This window comes from Pangasianodon hypophthalmus, chromosome 13 (genome assembly GCF_027358585.1).
Source record: "Pangasianodon hypophthalmus isolate fPanHyp1 chromosome 13, fPanHyp1.pri, whole genome shotgun sequence".
NCBI classification, from domain to species: Eukaryota; Metazoa; Chordata; class Actinopteri; order Siluriformes; family Pangasiidae; genus Pangasianodon; species Pangasianodon hypophthalmus.
Genome location: NC_069722.1, coordinates 6,028,512 through 6,054,592, shown reverse-complemented (window position 1 = coordinate 6,054,592; position 26,081 = coordinate 6,028,512). Strand labels below are relative to the sequence as shown.

At 38.9% G+C, this 26,081-nt stretch overlaps 3 protein-coding genes across 10 annotated transcripts in view; 2 read left to right on the top strand and 1 right to left on the bottom strand.

The window, feature by feature from the left end:
* Positions 1-4,757, top strand: part of arhgap23a (Rho GTPase activating protein 23a) — a 79,028-nt gene extending 74,271 nt beyond the window's left edge. For all 7 annotated transcript variants that reach the window (XM_026917015.3, XM_026917014.3, XM_026917016.3 and 4 more), the window contains 2 exons: positions 1,016-1,047; positions 1,622-4,757. In XM_026917015.3, coding sequence (XP_026772816.3) covers positions 1,016-1,047; positions 1,622-3,055 — 1,466 coding nt within the window. In that variant the 3' untranslated portion in view covers positions 3,056-4,757. The remainder of the gene's footprint in view (positions 1-1,015; positions 1,048-1,621) is intronic.
* Positions 4,758-4,897: 140 nt separating this feature from the next.
* Positions 4,898-6,812, bottom strand: LOC113528511 (protein HEXIM1-like). The gene has a single exon (XM_026917100.3). It carries the CDS (start codon positions 6,347-6,349, stop codon positions 5,432-5,434), a length of 918 nt encoding a protein of 305 aa, XP_026772901.3. The 5' UTR covers positions 6,350-6,812; the 3' UTR covers positions 4,898-5,431.
* Positions 6,813-13,033: 6,221 nt separating this feature from the next.
* Positions 13,034-26,081, top strand: part of plcd3a (phospholipase C, delta 3a) — a 38,942-nt gene continuing 25,894 nt past the window's right edge. Inside the window, exon 1 of one of the 2 annotated variants that reach the window (XR_008303265.1) lies at positions 13,034-13,600. Coding sequence is in view for 1 of the 2 variants with exons in the window: in XM_026916955.3 (XP_026772756.1) it covers positions 13,510-13,600 (91 nt within the window). In the remaining variant the exon portion in view is untranslated. The remainder of the gene's footprint in view (positions 13,601-26,081) is intronic. The other variant, XM_026916955.3, reaches the window with a different exon arrangement.

Here is a 26,081-nt window from a genome sequence, read left to right as displayed (position 1 = left end):
CTTTTAAATGCAATGCTACTGTTTTGTAGGGCGTTTGTGAGCAAACCTATACATTATGATACATACTGTATCGTGTATTGTAGAAATCAAGAATCGTGATCTGATAGTTTTCACATATTGCCCACCCCCATTATGAGTGGTGTTCCCGGGACATGGCACTACAGTCAGTAGGAACAATTCTAAATGTGTGTTTAGATATAACCAAGTACACAAAAGTACACAAATTTCTTGCATGTTGAGGACTCTGCACTTTTCCATTTTCTTTTGTTTTTCATTTTTTTCCTTCTCTTTTTGTATTCCTCTTCCAATTCTCTCTCTGTACATTTCTGCGTCCCTCTCATAGCTGAGCCTGTGGAGCAGCCACTGCGGTAGGATGGGTTTCGCCTGGCATACCCTGTGTGTGTGTGTGTGTGTGTGTGTGTTTGTGAGCAGCTGTGTGAGAGTGAGTGAATGCTTGAACGTGTGTGTGTGTGTGTGTGTGAGTTTCTGATTGTGACTGGGTGTGGGTATGTGACTTATGTCAATGCAGTGTTTCCCCCATGTCTCTAAAATCATCCTCCCTGCCCTTCTGCCCTTTGCTGCTCTCGCCTCCTACATGGCTTCTTTGATGGGTCGATGTCATCAGTATGTGAAGTGATGTCAACAGTGTGTGCGGTTCCTCTTTAACGCTGCAGATTTGGAGACCCTGTTCACATTTGAGCATCACTTCAAGACAATCAATAACCATTTGTCATGCACATGTTGCTTGGTCTGAATCTTGTGTGAACATTGTCTCTTGTTGGGATGCTTCATATTGAATGACAGTCACAGAGTCAAGAAGATGTGATATAGCTGTTAAAAAATGACTTAAGGCCAAAAATCCTTCCTGACAGATTTGGGATCCAAAACGGCCATTGCTTCTTGGCGTCTTACTTGCCTCTGTGCCTCTCATTTCTTACAAACATGTCCGTATACTTATTCATCTTGGCCTCTCTCTCTCTTTTCTTTCTCTTTTTCTATTTTATTGTGACTTTAGACTCAACCAACAGTGATTCAGCTAAATCAAAGGTAAGGATTGACTAAGAATTGGAGTTCAAAAGCTTGTATTATTTGATTTCCATCTGCCGTATACTTACTATTTGAGAATTTGTGATGTTTTTGTGTCCTTTAAAATTGCATTCCTATTTTATTTACTTAAAGGATGTAGTATTGAAGTGAAATATTAATAAGCCATAGCGTTATATGTTACATGTTCATATCACAGCACCGAAGCTGAAAACTTTTATGTCTGTTTATTAATAGTAAAGTTTTATTGTTGCTGTTATTTAGTTATATTGGACATTAGATATTAGATATCCTTGGATTGTTTAAAAAATAAATAAATAAAATAAAGGGGCCTCCCAGGTCACATTTGGGCCAAATTGACTTTCTATTCACTATATATTCCCACTACATAGGATATAACATAATTGCTTTTCTTGGATGTATATACTGCACTATATTTCTCTTCTGACCCTTTTTAAATAAAGATTTTTTTAACAACAACAACAAAAAAAAAAGTTAAGTACCGTGACTTTAAATACTATTCTGATCATGCTGTTTGACATCCTGTAATGAAAGTCCAACCTGTGTCATTGTTCAGGGCTCGGGAGGATCGAAACGTGACCTCACAGCCAAGGACTTCCTGACGACGCTGGCCATCATGTCTGCTGTGACTCGAAGGCGCAGAAAACGACCTGTTGCCCGCCTCCTGGGCAGCAGCACTGACGACGACTCCGAACAGGAGCCAATCAGAGCCGATCTCACTGTGGAGGGAGAGGGGGAGGGAAAGGAGACGGAGCGGTGTGAATCTGACACGGCTCCGCGTGCAGAGGCAGAAGAAGATGAAGATGAGGAAGAGGAAGAAGATGATGAAGAGAATGTGGAAGTGACTATGGCCTCGCCAGGCAAGGACAAACCCGGAATGCCTTGTGAGGAAGAAGCGCACTCAGTGATCCTCAGTGAAGAAGAGGACCAGAGGTTGGAGACGAAAGGTCGCGGCTGGAGAGGGGATGATGCACGTTCTATTGTCTCGGGTTACTCCACTCTCTCTACGCTGGGGCGGAGTTTAGCATCTGAAGGCCGGGGTGATGACGCAGATGATGAGCAGAGCGAGCTGGTGAGCGAGACGGACAATGAAAGCGGCTTTGCCTCACGCTCTCTCACTCAGGAGCGTCCTGAGAAACGCACACCACCTCCATCAAATACACACACCTCACCAGAACCGACTGCACCACGCAGCTTCCTGTACACGCACTGCAAACCCTCCATACCTACTCCTACTCCCGCTCCCACTTCCATTCCAGCTCCTCCACCCGCCCCTTCCAAACGCCCCACCCCTGAGCCTGTAGAAAAAGGAACTGAAAGTGCAGCACGCTCCTCCACTCCCTCCACTTCCTCTTCCACTGCCTCCCAGCGCCTCCAAAACCGACCCTCCTTCAACTCCCATCGCCTCATTCAGTGTGACACTTTAGCGCGCCGGCGCCTAAAAGCAGAAAAGGCCAAAGCTCGTTCACTAGATCCTTTAGAAGTCTGTAGTGCTTCACCCACCGAGGATGAACAGCAGGCCAACAAAGGGCGAACGAGAACCAGCCTTCCTGAATCCTCCCCTTCTCACTCACCCAAACTGACCCCATCCAGTGGTCACCTGTTAGCTCTGCCCCCTGCCCTGGGCTCCACCTCTGGCTCCGCGAGTCAGGCATCACTGGCAGAGCAGGTGCGTGCACGTCTGCTCGGTTCAGTGGAGGACATGCGTTCTGTAGGGCTGAGGAAACCTCTTTCGCCTGAGACGCGCCGGCGGAGGCGGGCCTGGAGGAGACACACAGTGGTGGTCTCGTCTACGGACTCCTCCCGCAAAAGCACTCAAGTCTCCTCTGCCGTTAACAACAACAACAAACCCCCGGCCCCGCCCCCCAAACCTTTCGTTTTAATCCGACGTCCTGGGGAAAAGCCCATCCTCGTTCCCCAGCGCTCCGCAGCCGACGCCCCTTCATCACACCGGGCCCCGCCTACCTCCCAGTTCCACGAATGCTTGTGACAGGAGTAATCGGATTCTTTAGGAGTGTGTATGTGGAGGTTTCACACCAATACCCCATTTTCCATTAACATGGTGCTTGTTCTGGGAGTCTGGGAACCTTTTTTTTTTACATTTCCACTGGTATAAGAGCTAATATTTATACATTTTACCATCCAGAGTCTGTGAAGAGAGCACAGGGGCATCATCACAGACCATGATTACACCCAAGACAACTTACCTTTAGCAACATAGTCTGATTGCGCAACTTTTTAGCAGCAGTTTTGCTAGCATTAGCTGTAGCTATGTGGCTACTATTTAGTTATTTGTAATTTCCAGTGAAAAACCACTGAGGCAGCCACATATATCATTTTTCAAAAATCCCTCTGTTCATGTCTTGTTTTAAAGGTGGCCATGGGTTGTTGTTATGGCAATGAAATGGCGCCAACCCAAAGCCCCAAAATTGCCCGTTTTCGGTTCCAGACAAGTAGCATTATAGTGCTGGAACCACACCAATTTCCCAAACTCTTCTGAGATTATACACCCACTTGATTATGCACCTAGTTGGTGGAAGAGGGGTATCAATGAACGGGTTCGCTAACTGTGTGTTTCCTTTTTCCTCATTCATAGCTGCTCTGCTTGCATGGCACAGGGCTTCTTTTAAACGTTGCCAAAGTTTTTATTCTCTCTCTTTCATTCCTTTTAGTGCTCTTTTAACACAGTGTTACAAAAGGGCCAGAGAGCAGCGGGGTCTCTACATGACATTTTAAAGAACTGCCAGGGTTCTTGCCACACACTCACACTGGAGTCGTTGTGTGTTTCGGTGCTTCACTGTGTTCTCCCTTAAGATGTGTCCCCATTCTCTCACTGTGTCCAATGGAGGGAATGCCAAATTAAAATTCACCCAATTGTACCGTTTCTTTTTCTTTTCACCATGACGATGCTGCCTCATCACAGATCCTGGGACAATGATAAATGGTACACAAACTTTTACACAAATACACACATTCTTTCATCCACTCAGCTATAGACTTCAGCAGAGTATTAATGCAGTATTAGCGAGGCAGTGTTTGCCGACGTCAGATGTGTTGAAACTGACCTTTGACCCCTAACTTCGCTCATGTCCCTTTCATGTTACTTTGAGAAACCGCAAGACAAATTGTGGTGTGTTCACAACTCACACACACACACACACACACACAGCTCATTCTAAGCATTTCTTCATCTGTGTACGTTTGTGTGTCTGAAATTGTTTGTGTATAGTGTGTATGTGCGTTCAGCTATTTTGTAACATTTGTACAAAGCCTTGCTAAGTTAATCTTGTAAATATGCATATAATATCATATTTGTTTTTCTTTTCTTTTTTTTTATATGGTTTACAAATGTGCACATCAGTGCACAATCATTTCTTTTAAGATTTTACTTGAAATGGTTTCTTTACTGTTTCTTTTTGTTTTGTATACAGTATATAAAAAATCTATATTATATATTTTGTATGAATATAATAAGTACTTTTGTTTGGGGTGTTATTTGTTTTAAACAAAACAAACAGAACTAAACCTCCGATAGACTGTTGTTTATTTCTTCATAAATGGCCTTTTCTCTGTGACTTACAAGTACTATGCAGAACTCCATACACCTCAGTGCAAAGAAAAGAACTTTAACCTGCAGAAGAGTGTCTGTCCAACGGCCTGTCACATGCTATAATAAATTCCTTATTGCTGGGCATTGCAGTGCGCTGTCATGTTGGCTTGCTTTATTTATTTGATTACTGTTTAGTGCATATTTATTAATCTTTCTTTGTACAAATAAAGCCATATGGCTGATTCCGCAATTGCGGTGCCATCTTTTATCATTACTCTGGCCTTCGGCTAGTAGTAAAATTCACAATTTGGGCTAGTTGGTAATATAGATGTTTAAATTGAGCCAAAAATAACACTTTAATTTCTGTGCAAAAAAAAGTTTCCCAGTCAATATGCAGAACTCGGATAACGATATATATGATATGATGTAATATTTTACTTTTATTTATTTAGTCTCACGAAGCTTGCATAGTAATATTTTATAGAAATTACTAACTTATTAAAATATTTTTTAAATGTTGACCTAATTGGTAAAAACAAAATTAATAAGCTTAATAAATCATTGCAAATTATTTAAATGTACCAAAAACTAATTAAGAATGACTATAAAAAAATTAAAACAAACAATTGTTTTTTAGTTTCAGGGTTAATTTTAAGCTTTTATTCCCTACTGAGTGCTCTAATGGTACAGAAATTTAAAAAGATTAAAAGCTTAATAAACATTTTAAAGAACCATTACTGGAGCAGAAACAAATCTAATTTAATCTAATCCTGCAATCATAGAAATGACATTTAGTTTGTGTTCACTAAAGAGCATTTAAAGATGTTCTGCAAGCACAGTTGTTCGTGTTTTCGCCCACAGTGTGTCGAGTTTGTGTTCCAGCACTCTGACGTGTTCTGAGTCCGTGGTAAGCCTCAGTCGCCTGTTCTCCTCCTCAAGGCGGGACATACACCTCTCCAGCTCCAAGTATTCCTGAACCAGCTCCTCTTTGCTCATGTTGTGGAGGCTCTCCATGTGATATTTCTCATACATCTCTGAAAAGTCTCGCTCGAGGAACTCCTGACCGCTGAATCTTCCAATATAATCACTGCCTGCACCACTGCACTGATCATCCGTATCCTTGTAATAAAACATCTCATCTTCACTGATGGTGTTAAGGTTGGGCTCCTCCCACTCATGTTCCTCCATGATGAACTGGGTGGTGTTGTACGGTGCCACCGGCAGCCCCTTGGCAAACATCTCGGTTCGGATGCGGATGGCCCGCTCACTCTGACGCTCATCCAGCTCTCTCTTCTCCTCCCATGAGAGTTTGTGGTAGGGCTTGGAGCGGCGTTTCTTCTTGGAAGGCCGTCGCCTGTGCTTCTTCTTGCCCTGATGCACATCTGTAACCCCGTCACGGTCACCTTGTGGTTGCCAGTGAGATTTCTCGATAGGTTCATCCCTGCTGTTGTCTTGAGTGTTGACTGCATAAACAGTATCATGTTCATGCCTGCTTGAACACCAGAGACAATGATGTTCTCCTTGTGGTTTCATTTTGTCGCCTGTAGAGGTGCTTTTAATGTCATTTAAACCCTGATTGCCTAAATGGCGCCCTCTGGCGTCGTCTTGACTCGCATCATTATCTGCAAGATGCTCCAAACTGGCCTTCTGAGTAACATCAAAATAAAGATCCGATTCCTTACTGTTCGATTCCTTACTGTCCGACTCTTTACTGTCCGATTCTGACATGTTCATGCCCTGATGTGTTCAGTATGAGTATATCAGCTCAAACTACATCTCAGTTAAATGTGTCTAACTTTTTTTTTTTGCTCATTCTTAACATTTGCGATGTTATTAATCCGCAGTTTTGCGCCACACCCCGGTGTCGACTCTTTCCAGATGATCCGGAAGTTGCTAGCGCTAACCGCTTCCCCGCTGCTCTACAAACACCTGTAAAGGTCGTGGAAACTCCTCACAACAACATTATTTAGTCCACTGTGTAGTGAGGAAGGCCAACAAATCATTTTTATACTGATTGCTCTTCCTTTTCACCGTCCTTTCCTCTCAAGGGCAATGAATCTTTTAGTCGAATCAGTTGCTAACGAAAACGCGATTCGAAACAAACAAACAAACAAACAAACAAGAGTTCCAATTCACGTGACTGTTCTAAAGCCAATCAGATTTCACTGTATAAAAGTATTGCAATTATGCAGTTAGACCTGCTAAAGACTTTTCAATTGTATTTTTATATATAAGTAATTTTTTAAATATAAAATATTATAAACTATTTTTATTTTATTTTTATATTTTAAAATATTTTTATTTCCTTATGTTTTATTTCCAGGAGCACAGCGGCTTAGTGGTATACATTTTCTCCCCATACTTTGGGGGTTTCCTCTGGGTACTCTGGTTTCCTCCCCCCATCCAAAGACATGTGTTGTAGGCTGATTGGCATCTCTAAATTGTCTGTTGTGTTTGAGTGTGTGTACGATTGTGCCCTGCGATGAGTTGGCCCCCCGTCCAGGGTGTCTCCTGAGTCCCCAGGGACAGGCTGTAGGCTCCCTGCGAGCCCGTGTAGGATAAGCTGTACATAAAGCTGTTAATATTTCCATATGGTGGTACAGCAGATAGCATGACTGTCTCAAAGCTCCAGGTTCCCTTCCTGATTCGATCCTAGGCCCAAGGTAACTATCTTTATGTCTATATGGGGATCCTCCGGGGTTTTCTGGTTTCCTTAAAACATAACGGCAGGTGCATTGGCGATGTGTCCTCACCTCACATCCAGTGTTCTTGGGACAGCACTGGATCCACTGCAATCCTAACCAGGATAAAGCAGTTTCTAAAAAAGAATGAATGAATGAGTGAATTAATGTTATACAACTCTTTCCTATAAAGAACAGGATTAAAGCATAAAATCTATGCATGGTCTTTCTTCAGTCTGCTGGGACCATGCATTATGATCTTAATAACCTGTCTGCTTTTCATCTGCTTATTCACCCAGTCTGCTGTCTATAGGACGTATTTACTATAAAATAGAGATTCTCAATAATTTTCCACCTTCAGTGTAAATTTATGATCACGGCACAAAATTAATAATTAATAATTAATTAATTAATTTAACACAACACGACCCTGATATATACGTCTTGGAAATGTAATAATGTAACAAATGCAAACAGAACATTAAATAAATGAACAAATAACATATAATTAAATAAGGAATCAAATAACCTTCCATAACCTTTTTAATAAGGTCCTAAATTACTGCCAAGTTCCCAATGCAGTGATAAGAGGGATCAATCAATGCAGATGTATTAAGCCAGAACACAATCACTTCTACTGACGTGGCCACTATAAGAATGTTGTCCATGTTATATGTATATCAAATAACCAGTGCCTAATCTCAGATATACAGAGAGTCTACTTCTACCTGCTGCCTCAAGCAGGTCTTAACAGCATATAACCCCTTTAGATCCTTCACCTCCAGGTGCTCTCTGCAATCTCAACAGCTCAAGTCCTTACCAGACCCTCATTCAATATCTGTTCTGTTGCAGAAAACAGCCACATCCGGCTCTATACTGGAAATCTACATGGTCGGTGTATTGGCTTACTAAAGATGCATGCTATGTGGGTGAGAGTGAACAGGAAATCTCATGCTTATGATGGATAAACACTGGAAATAACACTTGTAGGACAACCCGTGCAGATTATGACATGACCAGTGTAATACTGAATTAGGATGAGCACTACTAAATAAAATTCCATACTTACGTAATTGCCAGGAAGGTACTGCAGTAATTAATGCTGTCTGGAAAATCTGCTTTACCTCAAAGGATTCAAGTGTCAGTTGTGAATTAAACGCTTGTTCTAATATTGTGATGGAATGAAGCGCAATCAAATGGTCTCTATGGGAACTGATTGTCTAAAATGCATGCAATTACAACAGATATCAATACAGGCCAAAATGGTTATTATATGCAATGAATAACTCTGGCATAAACATCACACACACATAGATGACAGTTGAAATGTCCTGGTTGACAAATGGTTGACAAACATGTAGATGTAAAACTGCTTAACTGGAAAGTAAAGAGAATGTCTCATTAATGACAGGAATGTCCTGTCCCCATTGAAAAGCTGGCACAAAATGAACTTGTATTAGGACTTTGGTTAAATACTGTGCCCTACCAAAAGCTTTCTGGACAGCTTTCATCACTGACTACACCTACCATCCATCCTTTCCACTGTAGTTGTAGTAATGTAGCACTGCCATTGGAGCTTTAGGCACACAGTGATGTTTAGCTAAATCTATGTTATTCCTCCTTCTGCTCTGCAAGGCTATCTTCTTCATTAAAAGACACAAAGTCATCCTTAGTCATAATCATTATGTCCATCAACAACTTCTGGAGCTTCAGGGAGCTTCCTGGAGAAAGATGCTTCAATTTCTGACTTGTCCAGGAATTCCAGGAGAAAAAAAAACCTGTGAAAACCACTGTACCACAAGTTAAGACAAACTTTACTTTACTTCATACAACTTTACTCATATGTCAGTATAAAACAGGAATACTCACCAATGATCACAAGATATTCAGCAGCAGCGTCTGTTAGTGTTTTGCTATCACATTACAGTGGGTCTGTGTTAACAGAGCAACATTCTTTGCATGTTAGTTATATATTATAATGAATTACTTCACTGCTTCCAATTTACTTACTTATGTTGTTGTTGTTTGTTGATTTGCTGCATACACGTGTGTAGCTATGAGAGCTGCTAAAATTGTAAAGTTTCAGATGTAACCCTGTTTCATGAACACGGGATAACCATCAGGTGCTGTATTTGAACACCTGGATACCTTCTTGTGCACATGCACACACATGTTGGGGTCTTTGAGACAAAGTCATGTGGTGACTAAACTGTAAAATGTCATCAGGAATGGCTAACGTTTCCTCTGGAACCTTCTCGCAGAGTTCGGCTTAAGTTCTGAGTGATGGGGAGCCCTGCTGTTTATCTGATGTTCACAGAACAAGGTTTACCTGGGTCACCTTACGTTCTATTTCACCCCTCCTAACCAACAGGGGCCAGCTTTTCAACATCTGTACACTTATATCAGTAGGTCATGAGGAACCCACTGACTGGGAGGAAATTCAGATATGCTCACTGCTCTCGCTCTATTGGGAGACAATGTTGATCCTAAAAGATCTGGAAAAGGTACATGGAGATACCATCATAGCTGTGGCGCAGACCTCTTGGAATGAATGTCTCTCAGCAGAGTGTGTGAGAATGAACACACCCTGTGAAGTAGCCTGTCATGATAGTACTGTGCTTCTAGCCCACGATGATGATTAGTCACCCTGTACCCCAACATTCTGCTTAGACAGACATTGTGCCCAATGAATAGCTGGTTATGTACTGATCAATGACCAATCAGCCACTGTGTGGGTGACATAACACTATAAGGTGTGTACTAGGCATGGTAGGGACCATTCTACAGACTGACCATTGTAACACATTGAGAAGTCAGATCCTTAGGTTTGAGACACCTAACCTTCAGTAGGAACGTTGAGTTCTGTCATATGATCACCCTGGCACCATCCAGACATCAGTGCATGCAGGGTGAGTTATCATCAAGGCATGCAGTTCTCTTAGCTCTTTGCTGATGAGATTTCCTGCTGAAAAAGGCTCGTTCCAACATCCTGTCAGGGTCCCTACAGAGAGATATTCCAACAAATGTGGGAGATCCCAGAGCATGAGAGATGCAGGTCACCTATGTCCTTCCAGAACAATCCTATAAGCCTAAAGCTTCCAGTGTGCAAGGCCGTCATGCTAGAGTTCCAGCTCTCCTGGAGTACTATGCCATAACCACCAGTTTGCCCACTGCATCGAGGGGCTAAAAATCACAGCGACCTAATTTACATCAAATCTGTATTTTTGAGATTTGAATTTCTGGGATTCTGAATTTTTAAAATCTGAAATTTGAGGGTTACCAAACTGTTACCAATCGCAAGCTCAAAAGAAAGAAAGAAAGAGCTTAGGTAAAGATTTAAATTTATTAAATACACCACATGAAAATATGGAATTTTAAATAATGTGACGTGTATATAATTAACATATAGGAAATTCATGCTTAAATACTTTTGTCAGCTTCCAAGCTCCATACTCACTACATCACGTGGTCAGTTTAAGACAGCTGGTCACTACATCACGTGGTCAGTTAAAGACAGCTGTATTTCTGTGTGAAAGCAATGAAATGAAAGAATTCAGTATGCCAAAGCAACTGAGAACTGTAATAGCTCTGTAATCATTACAAAACCCACTTATAAAAGGATTTGTATTTTGAGTTTCTCACACTGTAGTGCACACCAGATATAGAGAAGGACAGTAACTCAAGTTATACCAGATTAAATTAATCTCCAGTAATTTACTCTATTTTATAAATCCCTGTTTTAATGCAGTGATCAAGAAAAAAAACATTTCTAAAGTTACTGCTAGTACCAGCTTGTGAGTCTTCAGGTCACCAGCAGGAGGCGCGCCAGGAAAAACAATACAATTTTTCTTTTTTCTCCTCTTTTCACATCACTCATACATAAACAAAAAGCACTTGGAAAGTTATTAATCCCATGTGCTCTTCTAAAATCTGGGCATCAAATGAAATCCAGACATACATCTCAGACCTGTTCTTTTATGTGTACCTGGTCTGTAGTTCCACATTATGAGCATTAAATATGCACAATTTTCATACAAAAAAAAAAAAAACATTGATTAACAATCATTTTGGAGTGGTGCCAGATTGCACCATTTACCTCTTTGTTAACCAGTTTTGGAAGAAAAACAAACAGCTGGTAGATAAAATTTGGCACATTTGCATGTTTGTGCATGTTTGTGCAAGTTTGTGCGTAATTAAGCAGAGTTTCAGCTGTGACTAGACAGAAGGAATAATAAGATTCAAGCTGGCAGCCTGGGAGCTCAGACTCTCAGACACACTGCTGTGATTTTCATCAGTCAGTCTTTTTCTGGAGTTGGGTTGCCAGATTGGATAGATACTTTCATCCAGATTAAAGACTTTAAAATGTACTATAAACCAGCACAGACTGGAACCTGCTTGTAAGTAAACTAAATTATAGGCAAATATTATGTGATGAGGAAGTAGTTTCGAATTTTCCTTTATTTTCCTTCATTCATTAATCAAACTTATGCATTTTTCAGAGTTGACTGTTCCTGTACTATACATTCCTGTGACTGAACATTTACTAAGTACTATAATTTTTCTTGATTTTTTGTGCAGATAATTATAGATTTCCATTCCTCCTGCAGTTTCAACATGGACCACTAGTTGAATATCACAGTTTTAGATCTTGTCTCCTTTCTCATTTTTATTGCTGTGCCTGAACATGAACAATACACTCCTATTCATCATATCACATGTATGATGAATTACAGAAATTCACTTATTCCTCTTCAGGGCTTTATCCTGGTCAGTGTTGAGGTGGCCTATCCCAGGAACACTGGACACGAGGCAGGAATGCATCCTGAACGCGATGCCGCTTCATCACTGGCCACCAGGCACACATTCACTCACACCTATAGGGCCAATTTACAGTAGCAAGTCCACCTGCTAGCATGATTTTTGGGAGGCGGGAGGAAACCGGAGAACCAGGAAGAAACGTTCCACACATACAGACAATAACAAAAATAAATATATAAATACATGAGTACTGAAATGAATAGGCCTAATAAACAATAAAATCACAGAACTAAATACAACAAATGAATAATGAAGTCACAAATAAATAACAACATTAATAAAAATAAATGCATACACAAACACATACAAAAATAAATGTAGAAATTGTTGAATAGGCTACATAAGTATAAATTATATATAACCGAAGTGATACATGTGTAATTGTGTGTTTTGTCAAAAGAATCTTCTTTATTATTATAGTTTTTAATATTTTTAATTACTTTTTTGGCAAACATGGTTCTCTGCAGGGGTGGCGCGGTGGCACAGAGGGTCTCGGTGTCTCCTCACAGCTTCAGGATCCCTGGTTTGAGTCTGTGTGGAGTTTCCATCCATGTACTCCCCGTGTCTGTGTGAGTTTCCTCTGCGTTCTCTGGTTTCCTCCCACTCTCAAAACCATGCAGGTAGATGGACCGGCTAAGAAAGAGTGTGCGAATGTGTGTGTCCATGACTCCCTCCCATGGACTGGTATGTATTCCCTCCTCAGGTCCATTGTCCCTGGTATAGTTCCTGGGATAGTTTCTGGATCCACCATGACCCTGATCAGCACAAACAGGCTACTGAAGATGAATGAACCTACAGAAAGAGACACAAAAATGAAAAAGTGTACAAATCCAAGTAAGACCTAACTGGTCTTCGTGGATTCCTTTCCAATCTGGCAACCGTTGTGCTGAGCTCAGGTTTCGGAGCGCTTTTAGAAACTGCAGTCAGGCGCCTGTGTGAGAACCCAGAGCTGTCCAACACTGGGAAGAAGGACTGTGTCTTTATCAGGACTGTGTCTACTCTAGCTAAAAAGAAGTGGATTCAACCTCTGACTCTATCTACATCTAGCTAGTTTATGTACTCTGTGTGATTTTATAGTAAGGAGTCTGTGTCCTGTATTTAGACCTTCAAAAAATTAAAACAAAAAGCTATAGATCAGAGATACTACCTGGAGAAAACTTTACTTGGAGAAAACGAATAACTTTGCTGATTCTGTAGTAAAGTGTATTTCTATGGTACGGCTGGATTTTAGGGAGCTCGAGCAGGGATTGAAGCAGCTTCTGGGGGAATCTGGTCAATCTGGCAACCCCAGACAGGGCGCAGTGATTTGCAGCGTCTACTGTACTCTTGGAAAACAGAGTTTCAGTCACGGTGAGCTCGTAAAGACGCGACACAAGAAGCTCGGACAGGAGAGCCATGCTGGGGAGGAGGAAGAAAGCAGCGGGGTCGCACATTGAACAGCCCAAAACCTGCGAGCCGAAGAGCCCTGACCCTCTGAGGAGATTCGGTAAGGAGAAAAAGTTCCTCACAAAGCCATACTAAACAAGACGTCACCGCAGGAACGGGTCGCCATGGCAACGCTCCAACCTGCATTCTTCCATACTACACTGTAGTACTGTTTATTCATACTGTTTACTAGAGTAGTACTCCTGTTCAGTACGGTAGTGTACTTAGTACGTGTGCTGTGTTCATTAGTTTGTTTGTTTGTTTGTTTGTTTGTTTCATTAGGCTGGCTAATTCTAGGGCTGTAAACTTCAGGCTTCAGTATTTGATATTGGATACACTGACTCTGCTATTCCTGCTGAAAAAAACAATAGAAACACTCATACAATTTGTAATGGTTTTAATGGTTATAAAGGGAATTGCATTGGGTTTAATGGAAACTCTAATGGTCCCTGTGGGTCTCTACTGGTAATCTGTCGCCTTCTATTGGTGGCATGTTATGTCTAGTGGATACCGTTAAGGACCAATAATAGTAATTATAATGGTTTTAATGGTTAGCTGATGGTTTGTAATGGTATTTGGAGTGGAAACCATTAGAATTTCTGTAATGGTTTCTATTGTTTTTTTCAGCAGGGACGATATGATTCAGAATTTGACGATAGAAGTGAATCTGCTGTAGTATGATTCAATTTCGATTCATAAGGCAACGATTCGATACTTGACGATACCACTGGATCCGCTATTATACGATACGAAACGATACCGATTCATAAAGCAACGATACCAATTCATAAGGCAACGATTCAGCATTTGACAGTACAAGTGAATTTGTACGATTTAATTTCGATTCATAAGGCAATGATTCGATACTTGACGATACCACTGGATCTGCAGTGATACGATATGATTCGATTTAGTATCTTCCAGTCAGTATGTGACCAGCTACGTTTGGAACCTGGGGTTGTCCTACTGTTAATCCGCGAACGATGATGATGGAGGACTATTTACGTATCAGCGTTACAGGCAAATCATCTTGCTAGCCTTTTAAAATATTTACACATTAGTTTAAAAATGTGAATTATATTTTACACACACAGTTGTCTGCCATTTTCAATAATACAATTTAATTATATTAGAATTAAATTTAACAAATAATATAATTTATAATCAATCATTTATTCATTATAACAGATAATAATTGATTTATTAATTAAATCAATAATAATCCATTTAGAATTGTTGTCTTGATTCATTTCAGTCTTTGCCTTTTAAAACAACGCAGCATTATTACACCCCCTAGCTACTTATCACCTCAAACACAACTTTTTCTGGGTGAAAAAGAAATATTTTACACTTTTTTTCTATGCCTATGTTTTATTTCAGAGCCAAGATTTGTAGTCCATATACAGTATTTGGCGTATAGTCAGTTATGGGACAAACCACAGAAGCTTGTTTTAATGGCTGTGTATGCAAATTTGAAGTGGTTTCGGTTCTCTTTCATGTAAATCCTGAGGATTAACAATAACCTGTGCTCACTTGGCTGATGCTTTTGTCCAGAGTGATTTACAACTGAGACAGGATACAACTAAGCAGGTCAAAGGTCTTGCTCAGGGCCTGGTGATGCTGGGATTTGAACTCACAACCTTCACCATTGAAACTATCCTAGTAGTATGAGCACATGGGGAAGGTCTTGTTTGACACCCAAGATGAATGTTTGCTTAAACTGCAACCTTTATTACATAGTTGCATGTAACGTGTTTAAGTAGGCCTACTGTGCACCTTACATGGCAAACCTGAAGCCAACTTAATAGACAACATTTCAAATATAATCTGTGTATTAGGATCAGTTTTGATAAGATATCGACAAGCTAACACTGCAACACAGAGATTGTGGTGCTTACTAGCCTGATAGTTAGTGTCTGTGATTTACTCACACTGGATTTTATGTAAGTGTGATACTACAGATGACACCACAGGTAGTGTGATTGCATTTGTCTTGCTGTTATTACTGTAAGTACAGCAGAACTAGCTCAATAACTCAATTTTAACAAGGAGGGAGGAAGAGGGAAGTCTGACAAAATTGCTGTTGGTGTGGAAAGACAAAATGTGTTCCTGATTTGTTCAACTGCCCATGTTGTACTTATTTAGTTAATATCCTGAGTGAAAAATAATCCAACAATATGTTCAGGTACTTCTGATTACAAAATTTAGTAATTTTGTAATTGTAAATTTGTAATTTACACCTTGTGTATTATTTTCTTATGTCCTTAATTTATGTCGTAGGCTGCTGGAGGATTCACAGAGTAAGAATTAGATTGTATGGTGTAACAGACTGTTTCCTGTACATATGACAGTAAACTCTTGAATCTTGATCCTGACCCAGTTACACAGGTTCATAACCAAATGTTCATTTCTGTTTAAGCCTGTTAATCATGTTTGTGGAATTGGAGTTTTGTTCAACCTCTCCCGGACATTTGCCTTTACAAGTGAGGAAGAAAAGAGTTACGCACATGCATAATAGCAGTATTTCTATCTGTAGTGCAGCTGAGAATGGAATCAATCATTAAAAAGGGTCTCATGGCAAGTACAATAAAATGATTCCAGTGAGTAGTGTGATTGTATAAAAGGTTAATATCATCTGAACAGTGCAGTGTTCAGGAGCTATAGCTTTGTGAATAGATGAGAATCATAAGCTCATACATGAGCGTAAGTGGCTATGATGACTCACACCTCAGTGGTTTCAGAACATTTTTTTTTAACCTTTCACCTAGCCTATGGCCAGTGGCCAAGTTCCTCAATTAATAGTTTTTTAGCTACTCACAAGTTCATAAAGTTCACTATTAACTATTGGATTTAATATTGCATAGTATCATGTATAGTAATTCAGAACTTAACAGGTAACTTAAGCTGTTTAGTAAACAAAAATATTTTCTAGTTTATGAAAGAATAGATGTTTAATATAACAGAGATCAGAATTGTTGCAATATACATTCAGCATTGTGATATACAGTGGGGTCCGAAAGTGAAAGCACACTGAAAATCTGGGATTTTTTTTTTTTTTCATTTAAACCTAGAAATAAAAAAAAAAGCAGAAATATATGAATTTTGAAAAATTCAAAACAAAGAAAGGAAATGCCCAGTGTCTTGAATATTCAACATTCAAGATTCTGTACTAATTAAATATATGCAAATTTGTGATATTGACCATGTTAACTCCTTTGTACAAAAGTTCAGATTTGCCATTATCCCTTCCACTGGAGCGCGTACTCAGACGACACTCTGATGGATTGTCAGGTTTTACACAAACTTGTAGAGTCCATGCTACAAAGAATACAACTGAGCTGAAGGTTAAGGACCCATCCATGGCAGTTTGGCAGTGCTGGGATGTGAACCTACAATCATCTGGAGTGTAACACCACCACAACAAGCGTCAGGTGTTCACACTGATTCAACCATTTCTGCCACTGACTTAACTTGCACTAAAAGATTGCATTGAATCAATGCAGTCTTATTGTTCTAGTTGTGGTGGCTCCGTGGTTACAGCTTTGCGTCACCAACCTGAAGTGTGTGTGTTCAAATCCCAGCATTTATTTACTATAAATTTTTACAGAGCTTTAAAGTACTGTAAAATCTATAGCCAATGTTTTGTTTTTGTACTGCGTAGCTTTCAGTGGAGGCATTTATTTTTGACACGCTTTCATTTCTCGAGCACTGACTCTGAGCGAGTGTGGGCTGTGGCTTTACTCAGCTAATGTCATGATATTTGGCTCTTTCTCTCTTTGTTTATGTGCATGTGTGTGGTCATGGACATGTGACCCTCAGACCCTCTCAAACTTCCTCTCTTCTCTCATTCCACCTCACAGCTCATTCACTCCCACATCTTTCAGCCTTTTGACCTCTTTCGCTCTCTCTCTCTCTCTCTCTCTCTCTCTCTCTCTCTCTCTCTCTCAGAGGCCCATTACAGCCTACAGTGATGATGAACTTCAGCCCCCCAGCACCACTCACTCTCCTCTCTATGGAGCTTGTTGACCCCAAAAAGTCTGTTAAAACCAGCAGCTGATGTATAATATGTCATAGGATGTAGTATCTCTTAGCCTCAGCATTTATTGCATTCATCAATGCCATGCCTCTTCAATACCCAGCATGCATTAATCCAATATATTATTCAACCATTGGGAATCCCTCGATTAGGCAATCCTGCCTGCTAGCTTTTGATGTAACACCTATTATATATGATTATTATATCATTATTATAATATTCTGTTATATCGCCTGTTATATCATGATATTTGTGAGTCATGGCACTCACAGATATCCACATCAGTGCGATGGTGATTCATCACAATGTGCTTTTACTTTCAAAACACATCATCAGAAGAGACTGTTCAAGCCTCAATCATTAGAGACTACAGTGTTCTAAAAGTTCTAAAAGTTGGCATATTTACTATCAGTCCTCAGATTAAATAAGTAGATTCTAGATAACTAAATCAAGACACATTTATAACAAATGCGAATTAATGTACTTGTCACAGCTAGGAGTACTCATGCCCCATTTTCCTGCTAATTTTGTCATAACACGGTTTCCTATTTTTAAGTATTGCATTAGACAAAAATGTGATTTTTCGCCCATAACATACAGTCTGCTCAGTTAGTCCCCAGTTTCTACCCAATTTGGTTAGTTTTAAATGCAGACTTTGCAAAGATAGCAATGTTTGAAGATTAAAAACTGCATAGCTATTACTAACCAGTGCTTTTTTTTTAAATACAGTTGAGAAATCCACGCTGCGAGAGTTCTATTTAGGAAAAACCTGGCAACCTCCAAGGCAGAAACAGTACACAGGTCATTTCAATAAGATGAATGGGCTACCCGGACAATTGAGATAAGCTCCCACTTAGCATACGCTTGAATACAGATAGCTTTTCTCAGGTATCTGTAGCTGTGTGTTTGGCTATATTAAGTCGTCAACTCTGAATATGACCCATTAAATGGCTTTAAACCTGCTTTAAACCTATAAACCTGGATGATCCGGTTGTATCATAATAGAGAAACATACTACGGTCTGTTTGAATAGCTGATATGTAACAGGAGTAGACGTAATCTTAGTCTATAAAAGATAACTGTATTTGACCAATAGGGTTTTGGATATCAAGGCTGCCAAAGAAATCACACAGATGGTAAAGACACTCATTATATATTTACACTCGTTGCTGTACATTTACCACATGAAAAACAATACACAATGTACATTGTAATACATTCATTTTACACTCTGGGGCAAAAAAGTGTGTGCAATTTAATATATATTTTAGAAGTTAATGAAAAGTTAACAAGCAAGTAAAGACTGAAGCAACATGCAACGTAAGTTAATATGGATAATACCACTATCGATAATAATATCAATATTATTGGTCAGAAGCTGTTGATTAATTTTCTATAACAGCTGTGCTGATAGTAGTTCCAGCTGCAAAGCAAATCACAGTGCCCTCGTTCTAATACGTATCATTTCTATAGTAACAATTTAAACACGGGCTTGTATGGCTCCACATAACCGGATTAAAATGTGAAATGTTGATTTTAGGAGATATTTATTTAGCGTTTTTGGAAGGAGTCTCCAGTGCCAGTGCTTTGTCACAGTCAGATGTAAAACTGTAACTTTAAGTTTTCCACCATGTGAAAGTTTTTTTGTCTTATTAAACTCAAGAGGGAGAAAAAGAAAGGCTAGAGAGGGGACGACAGATAATAGACATGCTGCCAAGAAGCTGTGTTAGATGTATTAAAACTGAACTGCGTTCTAACCTTGAATGATCTGCAGTTAAGAGTTTTGTGTATTTTGCCCTTTTTTTTTTTACCCCAGAACATACATCCTCAAATAAGTTAAAAGTGTAATGCAGTTTTATGTAATGGGAGTAATGAATTTGGTACATATTTAAGCTCTTATTCTTTCTCTTTGTTTAATTGTGGAACCCAGTTGCATGGGTGCAGATTATACAGTAAGTAGCACATAGTGTACATATAATTTGTGAAATGATCTTTTACGCCTGCTTAACTGCAGCATTTAGTGTTCTTATGATTAACGTTTTAAAACAAAACAAGAAATACCACACATTTCCGCAGCTGTGTCCGATTGGGATTGAATCGTCCTTATTTTTAGCATTAATTAGCTGTTTTGAATTCCAGAAGAACAATGTCCCGGAAGTAAATGAGCCACATGAGCATGAGGGTGAAGAGAACAGATAGTTAAATTCATAATTTTAGAGTAGATTGCCAGGTGAAGATCCTTCTATAATGAATGATCATGATATGATGTTTTTTAGTTGGGTGGAGGTAGTAATTTTAAGTTTAACCGATCCCAAATCCCAAAGCAGATGGTGCTCTATTAATTCTCAAAAGAGCAACATCATCCTCTGTCCTGAACTATATTGGTATATTAATATTAATAATATGTAATAGTATATTAATATATTAAATAATAGATTTTTTTCAGTATATGCTCAGTTCACCTGGACTGGATGGTGAAGCTTCAGCGTCCTTTCTGTGCTTAATTTGAACATATGATTTGTATTGAACTCTACTACTGAAGTATCAAACTGACCATGGTGCGATTAGGCTCCTTTAAGAGACACAAAATTCCTAACCACAAAAGTAACGTGATTTTATAATATTATGGTTCTTTTATCCTGTTTATCACCTCTGACCATCTGCGCAGGAGGAAACTGCAATTGCAGTCCATTGTTTTTGGATTTTTGGAACTGTACTGTCTGGCTCCAACTGTAAATCCAATGAGCAAGTCCTGCTGAATATTTCATTGGGTCCCATGAAACAGGGGGATAAGCTAACACACTGCCCTGCTTGTCTTGATTAGCTTTTACAGCTTTCTCCAGACTTCAACATGACCGGCCCCTTCTCCTCTTTGAGGAGTTAAGTATGGCGGGGGGGTGCACAAACTTTTTGCGTCCTGGGAACACTTTGAATGTTAAAAAAAAAAAAAATCCATTGACCTCTTGTGAGTGGCGCACAGATTGACTTTATATAAAAAGTAATAAAATCCATCTGTTCAAATCTTAGGCATATTTATTGTATGTGATATCATTGTATTTATTGGTAGCATTAGAGCTTTTATTGCTTTTTTCCATCCATGGAATCAAAACCAGATCCAGTGTTAAAATATAGATTCAAAAGAAACATACTTGTCCTAGTTTTATAAAAATTGCACTTGAATTCATGTTGACAATCATTAGATTTAAAGCAACACCACCTGAATTCACGTGAATGGTCATTTTACCCTTTTACCCTAGGTGCACTGATTGCATTTATTTATTTATTTATTTATTTATTTATTTATTTATTATTTTCTGTACAATACCAATTTCAGAGTTTTGGGAGGTTGGAGCCTTTATTTATTTTTGTATTGTCCAAAATTGTCATTTGGCACATGACATTAAGTGATTATGTTAAGTGATTATATTGCTCTTTTTAGAAGTGTGATGTAATGTCTCTGTACTAAAATATGGCGTTTCAAGGAGGGAGAGACAGACAGAGAGAGAGAGAGAGAGAGAGAGAGAGATCATCCACAGACTAAAAAAGGAATGAAGATCCTGTCTGAGGTCCAATCATCACCTTGGATCTGTACTGCTTGCATGATTTCACTGAATATGGCAATTGCTCTGGTGAAGCCAGAGAGAGGCTTCTGGCTAGAGCTCAAACTATCTCTCTCTCTTTCTCTCTTTCTCTTTTTCTCTCTCTGTCTTTCTCTCTTTCATTTGGCACTTTCCATTGTCACTAGTCAGCCAAGCTGCCTTACTGGGGCAAAGTGACAAAGCATGCCAAGTAAGAACCTCTTAACCACAAACACAAACACACAGGCTCATATGCTCCACACGTACGGTAGCCTAGATGTCAGGGAAACGTTATCAGTGGTCCGAGTCCATTCTGTGGTTGCCGTGGTGAGGGCCACTTTCTCTGAAACACTGCTGGGAGATATTATATATATATATATATATATATATACCTTCTGTGTGTATCCTTTTTCATTTCTCTTTCTTTTGAAAGACATAGTCCAGCATTTATTTTTTTTTTTACTTTCTATCCGCTGCATCTGTAACATATAAGTCGAAAGATACTTAGAGTGGAAGTCTAAGCGCAGTTGCTTCATTTCTAAATACGTTTGACTGAAGGATTTATGAAAGCACATTTGTGTAAAGTTTATTGATGTCCAAAATAACTGGCATTAGATTTCCATTAAGGGAATTTCAATGTGGGTCAGTGGATTTTCTGTCCTTTTGTCAGTTCAGGATGCATCCAGGGCAATCAGGTTTAGGTTGAAAAACACTGCAGTATTCCTTTAACATCTCTCTCTCTCTGGCTTTCCCTTCTTGTTTATCGCCCCTTTCCCTTTTCCTTATGCAGCTTCATACTTGTTCACCTACTGTGCTCTCGTCCTTAATCCTCGAGCTTTCTCCGCTCTCTTAGGCCTGCTGCTTTGTTATGGACATGAGAGGCGAACGTGTTTATATGCACTGACCTTCAGCTCAGCCTGCCTGAGGAGCTGTTTTCTACATCTGCACTAAATAACCAGATGGCAGTGATTTCTGTGCTGTCCTTTTAGCTGTCTCTGGATCTGTCTCTGGTAAGACGGGACAGAAAAGACAGACTGTTTTTCTACAAGCAGCAGAATCTGCGAGAAGAACCAAAGCCACATTTTTTTTTTTTTACTATTTTACATCTCTTTTTTTGAGCTAACAACACAAGAAAGGAATGAAGAAGCTTTTTTTTATTTGTAAAGCAGTCCATTTATTAGATCTTGAAAGGTGATATCCAAATCTGTCTTTACTAAAAAAAATAGTGTGGAATTTGTTCTATTGCCCTAAATACTGTACTGTACAAAAGTCTAATCCACATGAAAAAAAATGTTTAAAACAGATTAGATAGAGAAATATACATCTATTTTAGACTTCAAGTAGTGACACTAGTGAACTAGGTAACATGAAGCAACAGTATGAAACAAAATATAACCTCACAAATTGATGCAATTATTTATAGCCATAACTACTTTAAGCATTAAAAGTTAACTGTTGTTGCCACTCAGTCATGTTCGTTGCTTATCCAGACCTTAATCAGGAAGGAATTTTATGTGGCTGGATTTTCACACATAGTGTGTACTTGAATTCCCCTGGTTTCCACTACACAAAACATAATGATTACAAATCAATTTCTGGAAGCACTAATGTTTTGTTAATTTATATTAGGCCTCAGTTTATGCAAAACGTATTTGATTATGTATTTCATTTGATTACTTTTTAATTGCTGTAATAGATCTTGTAACTTGTGAGTACTTGAGTACTTTAAGTGTTCGAGATCTGTAAAGCAGTCAACATAATGCATCATAATCAAAATATAACACATCAGTGGATGAGATTAGAAAATATATCAAATGCAATCTGGTACTGATTTTGAGACCTTTATTGGCCCTGACAATAATACTCAGTATTAAATCAGGGCATCGCTATGGTAATTACTTCCAAACTGCATGAAGTTCATTTGACTTTGGCTGCTTTTACTTTACAAATGATCTCATCAAGCATCTGTTATGTTTATGTCAGTGGTCTAAAGTGGCTGATTTAATACTGCAGTTGTCCAATCTCCAAACTGACTTCCACTCCAGATCTTAATTGTGCTTGTGGTGTGTTTTGGGAGTCATTATTGTGCTGACACTGTGCTTTTGACCATTTAGTTATTTTCCCAAAGGCACAGCATGATGAATCAACATCTGTTCTTCTATTTTTGAATTGACAATTGACTGAAATCATTACATTTACATTTTCAGGCATTTGGGAGACGCCCTTATCCAGAGCGACTTACATTTATCTCATTTATACAACTGAGCAGTTGAGGGTTAAGGGCCTTGCTCAAGGGCCCAGCGGTGGCAGCTTGGTGTTTCTGGGGATTGAACTCATGACCTTCCGATCAGTAATCCAACGTCTTAACCACTGGGCTACCACTGCCCAAATCATTCACCCCATAACAACGTTTCGCCATGTTTCACAGAAATCCAACAACATGACAACAGACTTTACTTCTGTCCAGTTCTTTTTCCAAAGTACTGGTGTCTTTGTGAACCAAAAATCTCACATCGGGACTTATCACCTCATAAGACTTTCTGCCACTGGTTGTCACGCCATAATTTAAAGCCTTTAGTGGAGTGAAATATCTGCAGCTTGGCCTTTCTGCAGAAAATGGTTTCTTAACTTCTTAGCTGCAAGACCAATGTGCTTTCACTCTGGTGCCAGATGAATCCACCAGATGCTCAGCAAGGATTTGTCTAGATTTCTTTTCATCCCATAAGGAATGACCTTTAACTATTGTCCCTCAGATGGAGACAGTTTTTTTGGGTGTTTTACTGCATTTGCTTTCTTGATTTTCCCCGTCTCTTGATTTCTTTGACAGTTTGAACATCTTGAAAATCCAATTTATTGAACTATTGCCTTCTGAATTCTTTTTAAATAAAAGCTATAACTTTATGTCTCTTAAAGCAGTGGTTCTCAAATTGGTCAGGGCTCGGTGAAGCATAGCCAGGGGGTCCATGATTTTTCTTTTGTTACAGTGGTGGAAATGACAACCCACATTATCAGAGTTATTATATGTAGGGGTCCATGCACAAATGCCAACCTAGACCTAATGTGTTCTGTTGGTTCAGGAATGGAAAGCTCTATGGCTCCAAAAACTATTATTTAAAAAAAATTAAATAATGTTCTTGAAATAAATCCATACTCAGGGGATCAGTGGAATTTATTTTACAGGTAAAGTAGTCTCTGGTTACAAAAAGTTTGAGAACCTCTGTCTTAAAGTGTGTTGTAAAACCTTTCCTCATGGCAGTCCAGTCTTTGGAATTACCATCTGTGTTATCCTCTGCCATGCGATTTGGCTAATCAGTGGGTTATTACGTTGAATCTGGTGCATTTGTGCTGTAAAAAATATTCCATTGCTGAGATTGGTGGACTTTTATTAATATATATATATATATATATATATATATATATATATATATATATATATATATAGTAAAAGATAATGTCGTTTAAGTTAATACATTTAATGACTACCAACTCTACCTTGATTCCCTATTATAATTTTAAGTAGTTCTGGTAGTAGTGGGTCCAAAACTATTCAATTGTAATGTGTTCTCTGTTCAATGGAGATTTTTTTTTGTATGTTAAATTGCCAACACATTTTTAATGCAGTATAATCTGGTTAAAAATATCCCTCCAAACTTGAAGTGAAACCTACACCACTGCTGAGCAAGGATGAGTGAGAGGAGGCAAGTAGACTGATGGAGTGGGAGAAAGATGCCAATAAACGCTTTTAGGGATCCAGAAAATTTTGTATGTCTAGTCTCAGAGTCCAGGAGATGTGTCTCAAATGGTATACTCTGCACTCTGCGCTATATTACTACACTATAATTATGTATTTAAGCAATCTAGAGTCTGTACAGTGGTAAGACTTCAATTTAATCACTAACATTTTACACTCAATTTAAATGATAAATTACCGCCTAAGAAAAATTCTTGCTTTTCAGCCATTTATTTGTTGGTCAAATTTCAAACCATGGCTGCATCTGAATACTCCGCCCCATTTGCAACATACACCAGGCCGTGACCAAAGAATGCAAAAGTGTCCAGCATTCCACACTTCATTTTTTATCGGGTTTAAACAATCATCTGGGTTTTAACAGTGCACTACATCTTGCCATGTTTTCCACAGTACTTGCACTAAAAGTATGAGAAGTAGACCATTTGAGAGGCATCTCTGAATTGATAGAGTTAAGCACAGTTTGAGATTTAATGCATGCACTTTCTTACCAGATCTTGCGGTTTTATACGTATATAAAATATATACAGTATTGCGCAAAAGTCATAGGCACATGCAAATAAATGCTGTAGAGAAAAAGATGCTTCCAAAAATAATGAAATTAAATATTTCTACATTTTAAAAAAATACTATAAAGAGCAGTAAACAGTAACCAATGAAACAAAGCCAATTTTTGGTGAAAAAATAGTAGTCTCAGGTACAATTTGTGCAGTTTTATAAGGAAATTAGCTGTAAGTTTTACTGAGCGTCTTTACAGTTCTTCTGGAGACTTTGACTGTCGCACTTGCTTCTTATTTTTGCAGCAAAACCCAGCAGCCTTCATTATGTTTTTTTGGCTGAAGAGTGTCTCTTACATAATATCCTGCTTTCGTTACTGACATACAAACATTTTTCTGTAACATTTAATTTTGTGCTGGAAAACTAATGTTTGGAAATCTAAAATGTTTTTGTACTGAATCGATAATGTAGAAGACATAAAATAAAAATCTATAACAAAGTTTGTACTAAAAGAAACGGTGCCTAAGACTTATGCACAGAACTGTATAAGATACAAGATAATAATAAATCTGTGTATCATATTACGCTCCACTATTTAAGTGGATGAACTGGTGGCTCAACTGGTGGCCCATTGATTCTGAAACTGAGGGTGTGCAGCATGGCACGGAAACTCCTCTTGGCA